The sequence below is a fragment of the Polyergus mexicanus genome, unplaced genomic scaffold, assembly GCF_030449975.1.
Source record: "Polyergus mexicanus isolate NDT 795.1 unplaced genomic scaffold, iyPolMexi1.0 SCAF_5, whole genome shotgun sequence".
Lineage (NCBI taxonomy): Eukaryota > Metazoa > Arthropoda > Insecta > Hymenoptera > Formicidae > Polyergus > Polyergus mexicanus.
The window spans coordinates 470,061-486,008 of NW_027223325.1; the positions used below are offsets into that span (position 1 = coordinate 470,061).

Genomic DNA, 15,948 nt, shown 5'->3' on the forward strand with positions numbered 1-15,948 from the left:
TGAAGTGAGCGGCGAGTGGACGCGCAGCCTTGCCGCACAAAAGCAATATGGTGGTGATCGTCGGGGACAGTCGAGCGAATACGGGGAATGTTTAATAATATTGTCACCGTTGTGGCGAGACGTGCATCGGTGACGAGCGCGAGTGATGAACTTGACGTGACCGAGAGCCTCTCGCTAGGCTGAAAGGACCTGGGCACCATGTGCGATGTGTGCGTCGACTTTCACGATCTCCTACTTTCCTGTAAGTGCTAATATTGTGTATATACAGTGTAGCGCGTTTCCGTTCCCGATTCTTAACCTATTGTCGCGCTCATTCTCGCCGAGATTCACGGATGCCCGTGCGAGTGGATCGCGAGAGAATTTCTCCGAGGGAAATATCGTCATCGAAAATATAATATCGTTGACATCAAAGGCAAAAAATCGCGATCGCGCGAAATCTTTCTTCCAAGCGAAATATAAATCGCAAAATAGCGTCTTATAACCTTAATACCCCGTTGACCGTTTGACGGACAAAAACATCGAATATCTCGCGCTGTTCTTAAGCACACATTTCATATAAACATTTTTATATTTGTTATCATCACTTTCGTATAAATGAGTGATTCCTCAATAATCTTCGGATCAGGCTTGAATTCCTTTCTAGAATCAGTTAATTTTGAAATGTACAAGTGTTATAATTTTCTCAACGACACGTTTTTCAAATATTTTTCACCGAAGCTCGTATTCTATTCGATAACTTTGACTTCTTATTGTTGAAATCGTTCGCATATTGCAGATGTTTACTTTCAATATATTCGAAAAAAAAAGTAATATTTTAATTAATGTAAAAACACGCATTGGTTGATTTTGGAAAACTGTAAGTTTATATCACAGCAAATAAAAGATTTTATGCATTGAAAAAATTAAGTTTCTTCTTTAAATATGGTACTCTTTTAATTTACATTAATTAAATTTTTTATTTTTATAACGTTTTATTCTCTCAGATGACGAACGTTCGTCGAAGGAACAGGATGCATTGGCGACGTTATGCATAACAGACGTCGACACGACATTGCATTATGTTAATCAGTGGGTGCAAAGGTACGTTAACTCATTCAATCTTTTGTCATCTTTCATTTTTTCTTACGAAGATATTCCTAAATAAAAACTACTATTGCTGTACAATGCGATGAAACTTTTATTTGACAAATAAATATAGTTACTTTCTATGTATAGAAATTTTGTTGAAATTTAATTTGTTAAAAAAAAAACATCAGTTATAAATAATTATCGAAATTTAGTTAATGATTTAACAATTAATTATTATAACATTTTTACATAAACAGTGAATGTTTTGTGGCAAGTCGCTATAGTAATTTTTTGTAACAAAAGAGTTTAATTTTATGGTTAAGTATATATACATATACTTAGTTACAAAATATGATTACATTGTGATTTTTTTTTCCAGACAATGTATGTGTTGTTATCGTGAGATTAAAAATTTTGATCGATTTATAAGGCTAACTCAAAGTATTGTACTTTGTACATTACAACAGCTACAAGTTATACAGCAAAATGAAAATGTCGCTAAGGAGACTGTTGAAGAAGGGAAGGAAGAGGAAGAAAAAAATAGTAAACGAAAATCCAGCGACAATACAGAGCATGCACAAGTGGAAGCTCAGACGAAACAGATATGGTCGCAGCAGGATAGGGAAAGATTATTTCATCTTCTCTCGAAAATATTTTTATTAAATTTTCCTCTTTATATCGCTATGAAGCACGGCGGTGTAATTAATCCTTTAGCTCCCGTCAAGGTAAGACTCGTGTGCAATTTATGTCGCATGTTTGCAGATTGCATTTTGGTTGATTACATATAACACTGAATCATTTTATAATTGGCAGGACGAAGGTGGTTACTGCGAACCGCACGATCCCGAAGTACCGGCGCCTTTGATCCGTGCTGTATCTATATTTTGCCATCAGGGAGGCTTTAATTTGATGTCTGCTTGTTTTGATATGGAAAGCACACTGCCTGTTAGCCTTGCGCATTCTATGGTTGCAGTTATTTGTAATCTCAAACTTTGGTTAAACTACGGTAGCGTCATCCAACTATTTATACCATTACGCAGTCGTGTCATGAAGTATATGTGCCGTTTAGGGGACAAGGAATTACGTACTCCTGCTGTTAGAACAATGGCAGGTATGTTTATGAAATTAAAAGAAATGCAGACTAACACATGATTTGCAGTTGCGCATAGATATACAAATTTATTTCTATTTAAACCGCAATAATATTTTTTCATGCGTTTTTTTAGATTTTATGTGGAGCGCGGTGAAAGATCCAATAGACGCTGTGTTACCGAGCTTCGATCGCGATGGGCTCGACTTGGCATTTAAATACTTTACTAGTACAACTTTGACTATGAGGCTGGCTGGTGTAGCTCAGATAAACGCTCATATCACCGCTTCTAATGAGCTCTGCAATAGCGAGACCGTTGCCGAGGTCGAACAAGTGGGACACGCGCTTGCGGCTTGGTTGACCGAGAACAACATCATAGCTCATATATTCGGACCAAACTTACACGTAGAGGTTATTAAGCAGAGTCACATTATATTAAGCTTTTTAGCTATGGAGGGTAGAATTACGTCTTCGGACATGGACACTATGTGGCAAGCCGCGCAATTGAAGCATTGCGGCCGACCGGTTTATGACCTGTTGGCACCTTTGGTCAAACATCTGGCTCCTACTCCCGTACTTCATCTATACTCTTTGCTAGGCAAACTAGAACCTAAGGATCACACAGAGCAAAGTCTGTTTTTAGCGTCTGCTTTGATCAAGTTTATCTGGACCTCCGGTCGTTCGGCTTATCCCAGGGGTTTAGTAATGAAGAACAGAGAGATTTTGAGGAGTACCAGTGGAGTCGGTGGAAGTAGCAGCAGCGATCCGAGCGGTATGGACGGTAGTAGTCCAGAAGACGATGAGGAGGAGCCTAGTCCGACATTGTCCGATGGACCGTCGCCTAGAAAACAAGCAAGGGCCGATAGTAGCGATGGTGAAGGTACGTAAGTGTTTAGATTAAATATTGTTTAATATTGTTTATGCATTTGTTGTATATTTGTAGGACATTATAAAGGAAAGAGTCTGACGACTACCACCATCGAATCGAGTCTCAATGAAATCGAAGACCTGAATTCTGATAAATTTGATTGTAACAGAGAATTGCCTAAGGATTCATCGACAAGCGCTATTCGCGAGGAGATAAAGAACAAGCAGAGCGGATCTGATGCCGAAGCGGACACGGAGAAGTCTAATACGGAGGAGATGTTTGTACATGAGAAGAAAAAGCGAAAGATTCTGCGTAAGCGAAAGAGACCGCAGAAGCGCTCTTTGAGCGGCGTTGAGAAAACGCTGGAAGATATCGTCGGTCAAGACGACAATGTGAAATCGAAGGATTTGCTTGTAGACGCGAAAAGCAGAACGGAAGATGTATTGAACAATAGTCTAGACGTGGCTTTAACTTCTTTGGATGAACCGAAGAGTGTCGATGCGTTGGACCGCGTTAAGCAACAGGCGATAGCTTTGGACCCAAACGATCAACAAGTTCCAACCACGGCGGCGCTGTTAAGACGCGCCAACAAGAATAAATACATGTCTATAGTGGGATACAATGTGGATCGAGCGGCTGACTCGGCGGACAGTTCACGTGACGAGGATGATAGCGATGTAGCGGGCGTGCTCGCCGCCGCGGACGGTCCCGGTGCGGTAATATCTGAGCTTGCTGGATTAGTGCACGCCACTGGTCCCACGTTCCTACCTTCGGGTTTGGACGAAATGCTTTCCGACGAAGAAGGCTCATACAGTAGCAGAATATCGAACAAGAGTGAAAAGAATATGGCCGACTTCGATGGCGAAGAGAGCGGTTGCGAGGAAGAATTGGCCCAGTTGGCGGCGCGTCATCTAACTGCTATTCAAATGCAAGCTTATCATCCTCATCACTCGCATTCAACCATAACAATTAGAAGATCGGTCTGTCAACCGTCGCAAGTGCGAGCCGCTCGACAAACGGCCACCAGATTGAATTCGCAATTTAATCTGGATACGGTTTGTAAGCCAGGTAACACATTACTGTGGGATCTTCTTCAGGATGATAAAATTGGTCAGCTAGGCGAAGGACTGGCCTTGGAGGCGGAGAAAGCGCTGTGCAATCTTTTGTGTTTTAACGTTGATCGCTTAATCCCGATGAAATTTATAGAGGGCTGCTTAGAGAATTTGGCGACTAATCGTTCCGTGGTCGTATCTCTAAGATTGTTGCCAAAGCTGCTCGCGAGTTTCCAGCAGTTTGGAGCGATGGACGCGCACACGATTACGACCTGGGCTGATCGTGAGCGCGGCATGATGAAACATTTCTTTAATAATTTAAAGACGTACACTAGCACGGGACCGAAGAGTAATTTGTATTCCCATCAAACGGAAATACAAGTTAGACTACAATTTCTATCGTCAATCTTCTCACCATTAGGTTCGCCCGATTGCTTTCGCTTGAGTCTGGAACAAGTGGATATATTGTGGCAATGCTTGTCGCAGGATCCGATATGCGCGGACGAGCTTTTCAGTTGGTTGCTTAGTCAAGCAAAATCCACGGAGCAGCACGCTTTAGGAATGGACACACTGAAGCATCTGTGCATGCGTAAATTACCGAGCTTGCCACCGGAAACCATTAGCATGACGGGCCTAAGTCTATTTCAGCAGTTATGCAATTTGGCGCGTTTGGCCGCGGCGCATTTGGACAGACCGTTGAGAGATGTGGACTCAGTGGGTATGGATTTTTTGTGGCGGATTGCTTTAAAGGCGAAAAGTACTGACGTCAGTATGGCAGCTATACAGTATCTTAACGGCTATTACATGTCGCGACAGCTAACGCAAGAAGCGGAATTCGTTTCGCAGTGTATGACGCATCTCGCGGCGGCTAGCGCTGATCTCGAGAGCAATGAGGAGGCTAGTTTGCGCTGCATACAACGCGCCTTGCTCTTACTGAGGACGCATTTAGAAGCCTTTCGAAAACGCTACGCCTATCATTTGCGCCGCTGGGTACTCGAAGGCAGAGGCGTTGCCAGCCAATGCTACGTAGCCATGAACACGTCCGAGAAGGGTCAACAATTGAGAATCTTCGTGCAACCTGCTGGTATACCGGAGAAAACGAGTTTTACTCTTCTTAACACCGATTACGTGGCGGATTTGCGAGCTGAAGTAGCCAAATGGTGGGACGACACGCAGAATACTCAAGAAAAGTCTGCGGCCTCCGCGAATGCTATGTCGAATGGCGGCTCGGTTTTAGGATCGTTACTCACCGATGGTCCTATCAGAATGATCACTCAGGGGCAAGAATTAACTATCGATTTTGACGAAAAGACTTTACAAGAGATGGGTTTTAAGGATGGTCAATTGGTATTCATTTCACCTGGTGCCAGTAGAGGTAATGGCGGCAGTGGTCGTTGCAGCAAACGGGATATGGATTCGCCATCATTGTTACCGCCCCCTCCTAGAGAATCGTTGCCGACCTTACTGTTACTCCGACCGCAGTATTTTGAACAATTGTTTACGCTTATGAGAACACTCAGCGCCATGAGAACAACCGTGAAGGGTGGGCAAGAGATACCTCATACGAAGGCTCAAGTGCTCTCGAGGAGAGTTTGGGACACGCTCACTTTATTACCGACAAGCCCGACTTTATTGCGAGGTTTCCAGAAACTCGGCGAGACATCTCTTCAGGAATTACTCGATCCGGCGAGTCCGCAAAAGTTGATGTATTCTCTTTATATAGTTGAGTCTTTGAGTCGACGAGGTACGACGAGTCAAGCGTCATCGAGCAATTCTACCGCTTCATCGACGGCTGCATCAGCGTATCAAGGTGGCGGAGATGCGGACGACAATCAGGATGATAAGGAAAAAGATATAACTTGGTCCACCCTATTTGTGCAACACGGTGGACTCCGACATCTTTTTGATATCTTTATGTCAGGATGTTTGGAGCAGGGAGACGGCAGCGAATGGCAACAGGATTGCCTCGCCAGTTTGTTGAAGCAACTTTGTCATCTCGGTGTCGTAAAAGAGGAAAAGAAACGCAACAAAGCAGATAAGCCGCTATTGGTGCCTAAGTTGAGCGAGGCAATGCTGAGAATGATGAATGTCGATACAGTGATGTCAAGGATAACGAGCATTTTAAATGATGCTTCGTTACCGCTCGATCCGAATCATTACAAAACCGGACTTTTTGGCCGATCTCAAGTGATACATTACGCCATGGCACTATTGGTTTGTTGGGTGCATAGCGATTCGACGGTACGACAATATCTGTTCTCATCGTCCGAGCCATTCGGGAAAACATGGCTACGCAGATTGATACTAGAGGATCCCGAGCCGGCGGTGAGACGTGAGGTATGCACAGCTCTGTACAAACTATGCTTAGGTAGTACCGGTGTGGAAGACGACAACTCAGAACAGATGCCAGGGATGATAGTACCCATGTTGAATACTCTGCTGGAGCATCTTGTGATCGCCGAAGCTATGCAACCTTCTCACCGCAAACCGGATTTACCGCTGCATCTGCACTCAGTCTTGGACGAAGGAAAGGAGCCCTATGGACCAGCTTGTAAAGACTACTTTTGGTTAATATGTCGTCTGGTGGATTCTTTACCGGACGAAGCGATTCGAGAGAATACGGCGGATGAGACTTCTGGCACAACTATCGATCTCGAGGCACTGGCCATCCGGGTGATCGACTCCGTGCTTAATCGGGAACACTTGGAGACGCGGCATAACACGGTGGAAGATGACGCTTTGGTTGGATTGATTAATCTCACGTGCAACATAATGACACATAACCCTCCCTGCAAACAAGGAAAGATCGGGCAGAATCTGTTGGATCAAGTATTTGACTTTCTGTTTGCCTTGCCGAATCCGCGGAGCAAGCATGTACCCAAGTGTAAGAGCCAAGCGTCCAGATCAGCCGCTTTCGATCTTCTAGTCGAATTGGTGAAATCGGCACCCGATAATTATAGGATATTGCATGAGAAGCTACTTGCTCAGCATCGTCCTGGACCGCATTCTCCGTATCCATGGGATTACTGGCCTCACGAGGACGGACGTTCCGATTGCGGCTACGTAGGCTTGACGAATCTTGGTGCGACATGTTATATGGCCAGTTGCATGCAACATCTGTACATGATGCCGCAAGCGCGCGTCTCTATACTAGGCGCCGATTGCAGTCGTGCTAATAAGCATCAGCTGACTTTGCGAGAATTGCAGAGAATGTTTGCGTACCTGTTGGAGTCTGAGAGGAAAGCGTATAATCCGAGAAGCTTTTGTCGCGTGTACACGATGAACCACGAGCCGCTGAATACCGGTGAGCAGAAAGACATGGCTGAATTCTTCATTGATCTTGTTTCCAAATTGGAGGAGATGACGTCCGATCTGAAAAACTTGGTTAAGACGTTATTCTGCGGCGTGATATCCAACAACGTCGTTTCGCTCGATTGTGAGCATGTTAGTAGAACCTTGGAGGAATTCTATACTGTCCGTTGTCAAGTGGCGGATATGAGGAATCTCTATGAAAGCTTGGACGAAGTCACGGTCAAGGATACGTTGGAAGGTGACAATATGTACACGTGTTCGCAGTGTGGGAAGAAAGCGCGCGCGGAAAAACGTGCATGTTTTAAAAAGCTGCCTCATATATTATGTTTCAACACGATGCGCTACACCTTTAATATGGGTACTATGTTGAAAGAAAAGGTCAACACGCATTTCAGTTTTCCTCTTAGACTGGATATGTCTGGTTACGTCGAGAAGAAACTCATGCCACAGCACTATAAGGACGAGAAGAAAGCTGTGTCGCTTGAGAAGAGAAAATCCGAAAATGATGAACATTCGGGACCGTTGTTAGTGGACGATGTGGAAGAGGAAATACAGGAGGAAGAAATGGAGCATTATCAATACGATTTAATTGGCGTGACTGTTCATACGGGAACGGCGGACGGCGGGCATTATTACAGTTTTATCAGGGATCGTACGTCTCCCAACAAGGATAAGTGGTTCTTGTTCAATGATGCTGAAGTCAAGCCGTTTGATCCAAATCAGATCGCGGCCGAATGCTTCGGTGGCGAGATGACCAGCAAAACATACGATTCGGTGACAGACAAGTTCATGGACTTTAGCTTCGAGAAGACCAATTCGGCGTATATGTTATTTTACGAATGGTGTGCCGATCCCGGTGACCAAACGAAGGAAGAGGAAGCCACCGTGTCGAGTCCCATTGCCGATAATAATGCCGATAATAATACCGGGCGATCGTCATCCTCGCTAGTACGCAATAACATGAACAAACTGCCACCGCTAGAGCTTAACAAGGAGCTCGAAGACTGGATCTGGCAGGACAATATGCACTTTTTACAGGATAAGAATATATTTGAGCATACATACTTTGGATTTATGTGGCAGATATGCGGCTATATACCGCAGACACTGCTGTCCGTGCAGCCGGATATTACGGAGATGTCCGCGGAACTGTCGACGTCCTTCTTTATGGAAACGTTCATACATGCTAAGGAAAAGCCGACGATGGTGCAATGGGTGGAACTGCTGACGAAGCAATTCAACGGATCGCCGGGCGCGTGCGCGAGATTTCTCGAACGCATGGCCGGCGACTCGTGGTGGCCTATTCAGATTCTAGTCAAGTGTCCTAATCAGATGGTCAGACAGATGTTTCAACGGCTATGCATCCACGTGATTCAACGATTGCGTGCTACTCAGGTGCCTCTATATCTTCTTTGCGACGAGGAGAATGACGTCAACACGGTAGGCACACGATCCTGTGTCACGCTATTCGTTAGAATGTTATTATCACTTATGGAACATGCCAAGCAACATCTTAAGCATCTCACCGAGTACTTCAGTTTCTTATACGAGTTCAGCAAGATGGGTGATGACGAGGCTGTTTTTCTCATCAGGGTGCAATCCATCTCCACGATGGTAAATTTTTATCTTGGACATAAAACGCACGAGTTTGTCGACGCGGTTAGCGAGGAGGAAGAAGAGGAGGAGATCGTGACCGTGCCTTCGGAAAAGCTCCGACCTGCATCATTGGATAAGATGATTATGTTGATTGCGTATTTGGTCGAGCGCAGTAGAGGACAGGATCATAGATTGGCCTTGTCTCCGGCAGATTTGAGCGCCGTAGCAGGTGGCAAAGGCTTTCCCTTTCTGTATCAACAGACACGGGATGTCATTAATCTCACTCAAACTAGGAACTTGATTCAATCGTTATGTCGTTGGAATGACAGATTGGCGATACACGTCGTCACGATGATATTCCAGGCAATAATGAAGCACACTGACGTGTGTCAACCTTTCTTCAAGTTATTGACACTTCTGACGGAAAGTTCGGGATTAAGCGGATTGCCTTGCATGACCCAACTGATCTTAGGTAGGGTCTGGGAAGCGGCGAGAGTCGCTCCTCATGGTGCGCTCGAGTGGTTAGCTCACGCGGTGACGAGGAGCAAATTGGCACACGCTTGGGTGCTGCAAGGACTTGATACGTGGCTACAACACTTTCTTCTGGAACACTCCAATCAGAGAGTCCGTTCAGCTGCCGCTTTTCTGTTGGTATCGCTGGTCCCGTCAACGCACTTTAGACAGGGTTACCGAACCGTTCATCGGCTCAACCTAAACTGCAACTCGTCCAGAGAGCTTCAACTATCACCGGAAGCTACTCTAATATTGCATCAGATATATACGGCGCTCTTGAGATTACTGCAACCCGCGCGACATTACATCGACATACAAACTCATGGTACAATGAAACTCACTGCCTATTTTGCATTGCTCACATACTGCGTAGTCTCCAAAACCGAAAAATTAATGGTAAGTAAATTCTAGCAATCTTTTGTAGAACAAGAGAGATCTAATGTAAATAAATATAATTTTTGCTTCATTCACAGTTCGGGCAGTATCTTAATGACTTGTGGACGCTTTTCCATCCGAAGCTTTCGGAACCGAGTATCCCGGTGCATCATAATAAGCAAGCGGTACTTTTGTTTTGGTATCATGTCTGCTCCGATTGCCCAGAGAATGTTGCTATGATACTACACAATCCGCACATAACTAAGAATATTGCATTTAATTACATATTGTGAGTATTACACGTATTCTTTTCTGCTCTTTAAGTTCTCTGCATTTGTTTACATATTATATAGCAGTTTTGTTTTTATTTAAAAAGTTGAATTATTTATATGAAAGAATGATATATAAATGCATGTATGCGACATGGAACATTATTCAACCTGTATATTATTCCAAAGACTAATCAAATGCAAAGAATTGATATTATTCAACATACAAAAACTCTTATTTCCTTTTTTTTATATTTATATAATTTGCATCTTATTCATTGTAGAGCTGATCACGAAGACCAGGATGTCGTCCTATTTAACAGAGTTATGTTACCCGCATATTACGGCCTCTTGCGGCTTTGCTGCCAGCAGTCGCGCACTTTTACAAGACAATTGGCTGCACATCAGAATATTCAATGGGCATTCAAAAACATCACCCCTCATCCTACTCAATATTCAACCGTAAGCTTTTCGAGAATCTTTTTTTTACATGTAGAGATTGGTATTATTTGGATAAATTTTTATCTAACTTGTTATTTGAATAGCATTTTATTCCAAATTTCTTCTCAAACATGGTTCTTTTCTGCACACACACAGGCGGTGGACGAATTATTTAAATTGATGCAGTTGTTAGTTGCGAGACATTCTGATCAAACGGAACAAGAAGAGGCGGAGATTGCATCATTTAGAAGGGGCACGCTATCCTCTTATCTACAAGGACTCGATGGTCGTTCGTGCTGGGCAACTCTCATCTCTGCTTTTCGGTATCATAATTATAACTATAACTATAACTATAACTGTATCTTAATATACGAGAAACATGTATACGATATATTTAAATATTGAAATCGTATTACTAACATTCTTTTTTTTTTTCTTCCCAGAATTCTCATCGAATCGGACGACGATCGTTTGTATGTAGTTTACAATGGCGGCTTAAGTATGGCTCTCGAAGCGTTTCACATGTTACATATAATGTATCACGAGGCAACGGCTTGCCACGTTGCCGGCGATTTGGCCGAACTGATCGCCATTATTGTCGAGCTTGTGAGATGCGTTCGTACTGCGAGAGATGGGCCGGATGCTAGAAACATTCTCGCCAATTGTAAAGAATGGCCCGATATACTCCGCAAACTGGCAACATTATTAAACACATACAATCCGCCGGACATGAGAAACCTGGCTATAGATCTTTTAAAAGAACTCGTAATGCTTGTTCCTGCTGAAGCAATACTGATTCTAGCACCATTACTCTCGCACTGCCATGCAGCTCTTCAGGAATCCCATGCTGCAGTTCCGCCTGGACCGTATCTTCCGCGAAGATCCACTCCGCCTGGAAAGATGCCTACCAGACCCGCTAGGCCGATGGTACAAATGGCGGTGCCTCATTCTCAACTGGAGGCATCAAAAGGGGTAGATCCGGAGTACGATAGCGCCCTGCTTGAATTTTACTTACCTTATCACGAACTAATAGATGTCATGTGCAGATTGGCGATAAATAATGATTGTATGACGGATGCGTTAGTGAATTTGAGTGCTATGCTTGGATTCGAAGGTGAGTGATGATGCGAATTACGCGATGCAAGAATATTGCAAAGTCCAATTTATCTTATGTTTGCAGGTGTACCTTTGCACTTGGCTTTATTCCCTAGATTGTGGTTGGACGTGCACGCCGCTACACATATAGACAGAAAGCATATAGCGTCTCTTCTATGTTCTTCCTATACGGTAGATTATGTAGACGCTGTGCTACTGGATGAAAGATCGTCGTTAGGAGTGCCAGCGATACACGCTTTTCTTAAGACTTTCTTTCCGAAATTGGCTAGTCACGTGTTGACCGAGCAAACATGTTTGCTCATCGATAATCTGGTCAGCTCGTTGACGGCAATGGTGGAGGCGGTGGACGTTGAAGCATCGGCGCACAGGTTGACCGGAGATCTGCGTGCCCTGGCTCTCGTTTACAGCAGTAGCACAAGACTGAAACCATCCTCCAGCCTGCTGCCGGCTTTAGAGACCCTGCTATCGCGAACACGGACTATTACGGTAAAAGAGAACCGTTCATCGTCGGAAGTGGAGTCGCCTTCCAAACGACGTAGATTGTGCGGCGACAGTGAACCGGTCGACAAGGAACTATGCGCGCCGATCAACGATATCGACATGGAGAACAATATTTCCGAGGCGGATATGGACAAAGCGGATACAGTGAACGATACGATGTCTTCCGATTCCGGGGATGATAAGGCCGCCACTGCCAGGCACAAATCAGGCAATGTTCAAGTGGAGACTATCGCCACTAGCGGCACCGTCTCGCCGCCGCATCTGGTTACCACCGCCAACAGTTGTACAAATCAGTTACGCTGCTCATTGACTAATGTCTCGTGGCTCGAGATGCTGGAAAAGACCATTGTCGATCTTCAAACAATCGTGCAAGTGCAAAGCAAGAATAATTAAAATAATTATGCGCGCAACGTAGGCAGATGCTAAAAGCAACACTGCTATACGATAACAGAACACATAACAATCGGTTCTACGACTTGTAAATGTGTATGACTCTTCGCGCAGATAGAGTTTACGATGTGTTTGCGCTCCTTTGAAATCGGATATAACTTAATTCATAATATGTATCGTATGTATGTATCAAGTTCGACTGCGATTTACTTTCCAAATATAGGAGAATAAGATATTTTCGTTATTTTGGTGACTTAAGTTACGTTAAGTTCAAATATATAAAATCGGGAGATCGTATCGCTATCGTATACATCTGGACTCTGTATAATCTTTTCATCTGAACGTGTTCGTTAGTGCTGTGAGATAGATTATTTGTCTCGTGGAAAAGACTTAATACGAGCACTTTAACGTGCAATATAACGTACACCATCCAGTATTCAGAAAAAAAAAACGCGATTAAATATGAAGGATGTTATAAATCTTAACAAGCATTTCTCTAAATCTCGCTATGTCAGAAAACTTTATTCAAACAGTAAATTAATTCGATAATTGCTTATGTATAAAAAGAATCACAGGCTTTTGAGAAATTATTAAAGTAAACAGATAAGACAGTGCGTTTGATCATTAGTGCAGACATTTTTTTTATGCTCATTTCTGGTATTCTTTTGTTCATTTTTGACACATAAAGTTTTGGAAGTAAGTCTCATTTTAGACATTTGTTTTTTGGAGCCATTATATCCTATTAATTTGTCACATGTATCAGATCTCTTATTATTTTGTCAATAATATTCGTCTATTTCAGATAAAAATTCGTTAAATTCTCGTTTCTTAATTTCCCAAGCAACTATTTTGTTTTCAAGAAACATAAGAAAATATTAGCGGTATTAATTATTTATTTCTACTTATGCGCAATATCTATTGTACATCATTAGGAAAGAGAGGTAAAAGAGAGAATTTATTGATATATATGAATTACAGCTAATTATATATATAATTTGATACAGTACCTATACTATACGAAGAAATCTTAATTTGTATGGAGCGTTAGAAATTCAAATTTTTAGTGAATTAATGTAAGATTTAATAATGAAGTTTATTAGTATTTATTTATTTTCGATAACAGCGCGTCGATTACGTGAACTCCGACGGATCGAATGCAAACCATTGGTTTTCTTTTTTAACTTACGCCACTTGATTACACTTTTTCTATTCAATAATCGTTTTACAAACTTTTTTTTGTTGCAAATGACTACAACTTTTCTACAATCACCGGCCGTTAAATACCCACAGAGATATCTCACATCACGAATGAATAAAACCACTCGCGAAATATTTTCAGCAAACTGAGCATTCGAGCCAACATATTTATTTTCAATTGAAGATTAGCTGGAATCATTTTTTTGGCACATGGCGTTTTCATAATCGTTGAGCTTGCCAGATAATGGTACTAGATAGCATCGCGTCTAATTAAAGTCATACTGTTCTTCATTGCAGTTATATTGCATTGGATTAAAATATATGATGAAAATGTATAATACAAGAGAAAGAAATTTATATAATTTCTCCCTTTTAACATCGCCTATATATAATCCGATATAACTACAGTGAGGCATCAGGAATCTTGAAGCTCATAGAGAAGATGCGCGTGTACAGATATGCTGGTCGACTGTTTAACAGAAAACTTTTTCCGCATTAATACTAACGCTCTCATTCTCTAGATATCCCGTAAGCGACTCTATATATGTATATGTTGCCGAATCCGAGGAAACAGAAATGTTCGATAGACTCGCGCAAGACGAACGATAAGCAAGTGTCCGCTTGATGCAGCTTGATTATCTTAAATGTGTCGCTACATTTGATGTACTTGTAACGAAAATGAAAAGAACGGAAGAAATATCGGCTTTCTCTCTCTTTATGTCTCTCTTTTTTTCTCTAAAAATGCGTTCACTCATGAGATAATCAATCTAAGCGTGTCATCTATGAACTCATATATTATAAACTTTAATTGGCGTGATTATATATACATATATATAATAAAAAAAATGATTTATTCTTTTTTAATCACACATTTCTTCGTACGCGCGTATTTCCTGTGTTTAAAATAAAACAGATATGCTTGAAAGAGAGGTAGGAGATGATAAACAATATATACTGTGGAAAGAATCATAGAATAATACTGACGGAAAATTATAACTAAAATGACGGAAAATTATACTGAATCTAAAGTGAGAATCGCAATTAAAGTCGATGATCTTTAATTGTGATTAGATTTTGACGAATTATATATTTAATTCTTTGTAAAATAAAGAGTCGATATAAAATAATTAATATTGACTTTAATTAATATGCGTTATCGCATCGATGCTAAGCATATAGTGTGCAGAATTTCCACAGTTCTAAGCGAATATTTGTTTAATGAAAACTCCATTTAGGGTGAATATACATGAAATATTAATATATTAATTATTAATATTTTATATGTACGTACACACAGCATACGTATATACGATCCATCTAAAACAACGGATTTGAATTCTGCAGCCGAAAAATCATTTACACATCAATGACGTGTCACGCGTATGTGCATACATTATATATATAATTTTAAAGAAAAGAAACGATATAGAAGGAAGAGCATTTATATATATACAAAAGTATTACAAATTTCAACATTAAAACGCGATAACATATTGGCGCTTTCGTTGACCTTTCATGCTCTCGAAATATCGGCAACAATTTTATGACGATGTACGTTTGAAAATAAAAGGCACTCGCGATGAAATAAAAAAAAATTTATCAAGACTGTAAAAATCGTTAAGCGCACATTGCGATTCTTTTTACTTTTTTCGGTTATTTTATCTATTTTTTTTTTTTAGCCACAAAATTTTCTTATATCGCTAAATCATTCCGTCAGGGTTTGTATCTGCGGCATGTGTCTACATTATTCTCATTTATCTATTTATTATCATTAAGATGTAAAGTTTTTCGAACGATATAATATAATAAAAGTCTCTTCATTTTAAAAGCAAAACATCTATATTCTGCTATACATCCCGTCCGAAATGTAGAATAACATTTTTAAAACGGATTTTTAACGATAAAACGATAAGAAAAGAATTATTCTATAAAAAGATAAGTAAGAAATTTAATTTAAAATTGCCTTTACATATTAGCTTTTATCTTTCGGAAAATCTATACATTTTTGGAGATTGGCGAATAAAGTTTCCCTCGAACCAAAAAAAAAAAAAAAAAAAAAAAAAACCGATTTAAAAACTTTGTAAGAAATATATTAATCAATTAATCATTGGACATATTAGAGAAGAAAGGAATCTCACGTTCCAGAGATGATTGTTACGT

The 15,948-nt window shown here is 41.3% G+C and overlaps 1 protein-coding gene across 1 annotated transcript; it reads left to right on the plus strand.

Annotated features, from left to right (window-relative positions):
• Window positions 1-43: 43 nt before the first annotated feature.
• On the plus strand, window positions 44-15,645 carry Puf (ubiquitinyl hydrolase 1 puf). Its single transcript, XM_070296576.1, has 11 exons — window positions 44-241; window positions 984-1,080; window positions 1,448-1,793; window positions 1,882-2,179; window positions 2,295-3,038; window positions 3,102-9,895; window positions 9,973-10,163; window positions 10,428-10,605; window positions 10,741-10,907; window positions 11,028-11,698; window positions 11,765-15,645. The coding sequence occupies exons 1-11, from the start codon at window positions 199-201 to the stop codon at window positions 12,592-12,594; spliced, it is 10,359 nt and encodes a 3,452-aa protein (XP_070152677.1). The 5' UTR covers window positions 44-198; the 3' UTR covers window positions 12,595-15,645.
• The last annotated feature ends 303 nt before the right edge of the window (window positions 15,646-15,948 follow it).

Bases quoted from the DNA above. Each gene is read 5' to 3' on its own strand.
- Puf (XM_070296576.1), top strand. From the start codon at position 199: ATGTGCGATGTGTGCGTCGACTTTCACGATCTCCTACTTTCCT. The intron at 1,794-1,881 runs GTAAGACTCGTG...TATAATTGGCAG, and splicing joins ATCCTTTAGCTCCCGTCAAG to GACGAAGGTGGTTACTGCGA. The intron at 9,896-9,972 runs GTAAGTAAATTC...CTTCATTCACAG, and splicing joins CCAAAACCGAAAAATTAATG to TTCGGGCAGTATCTTAATGA.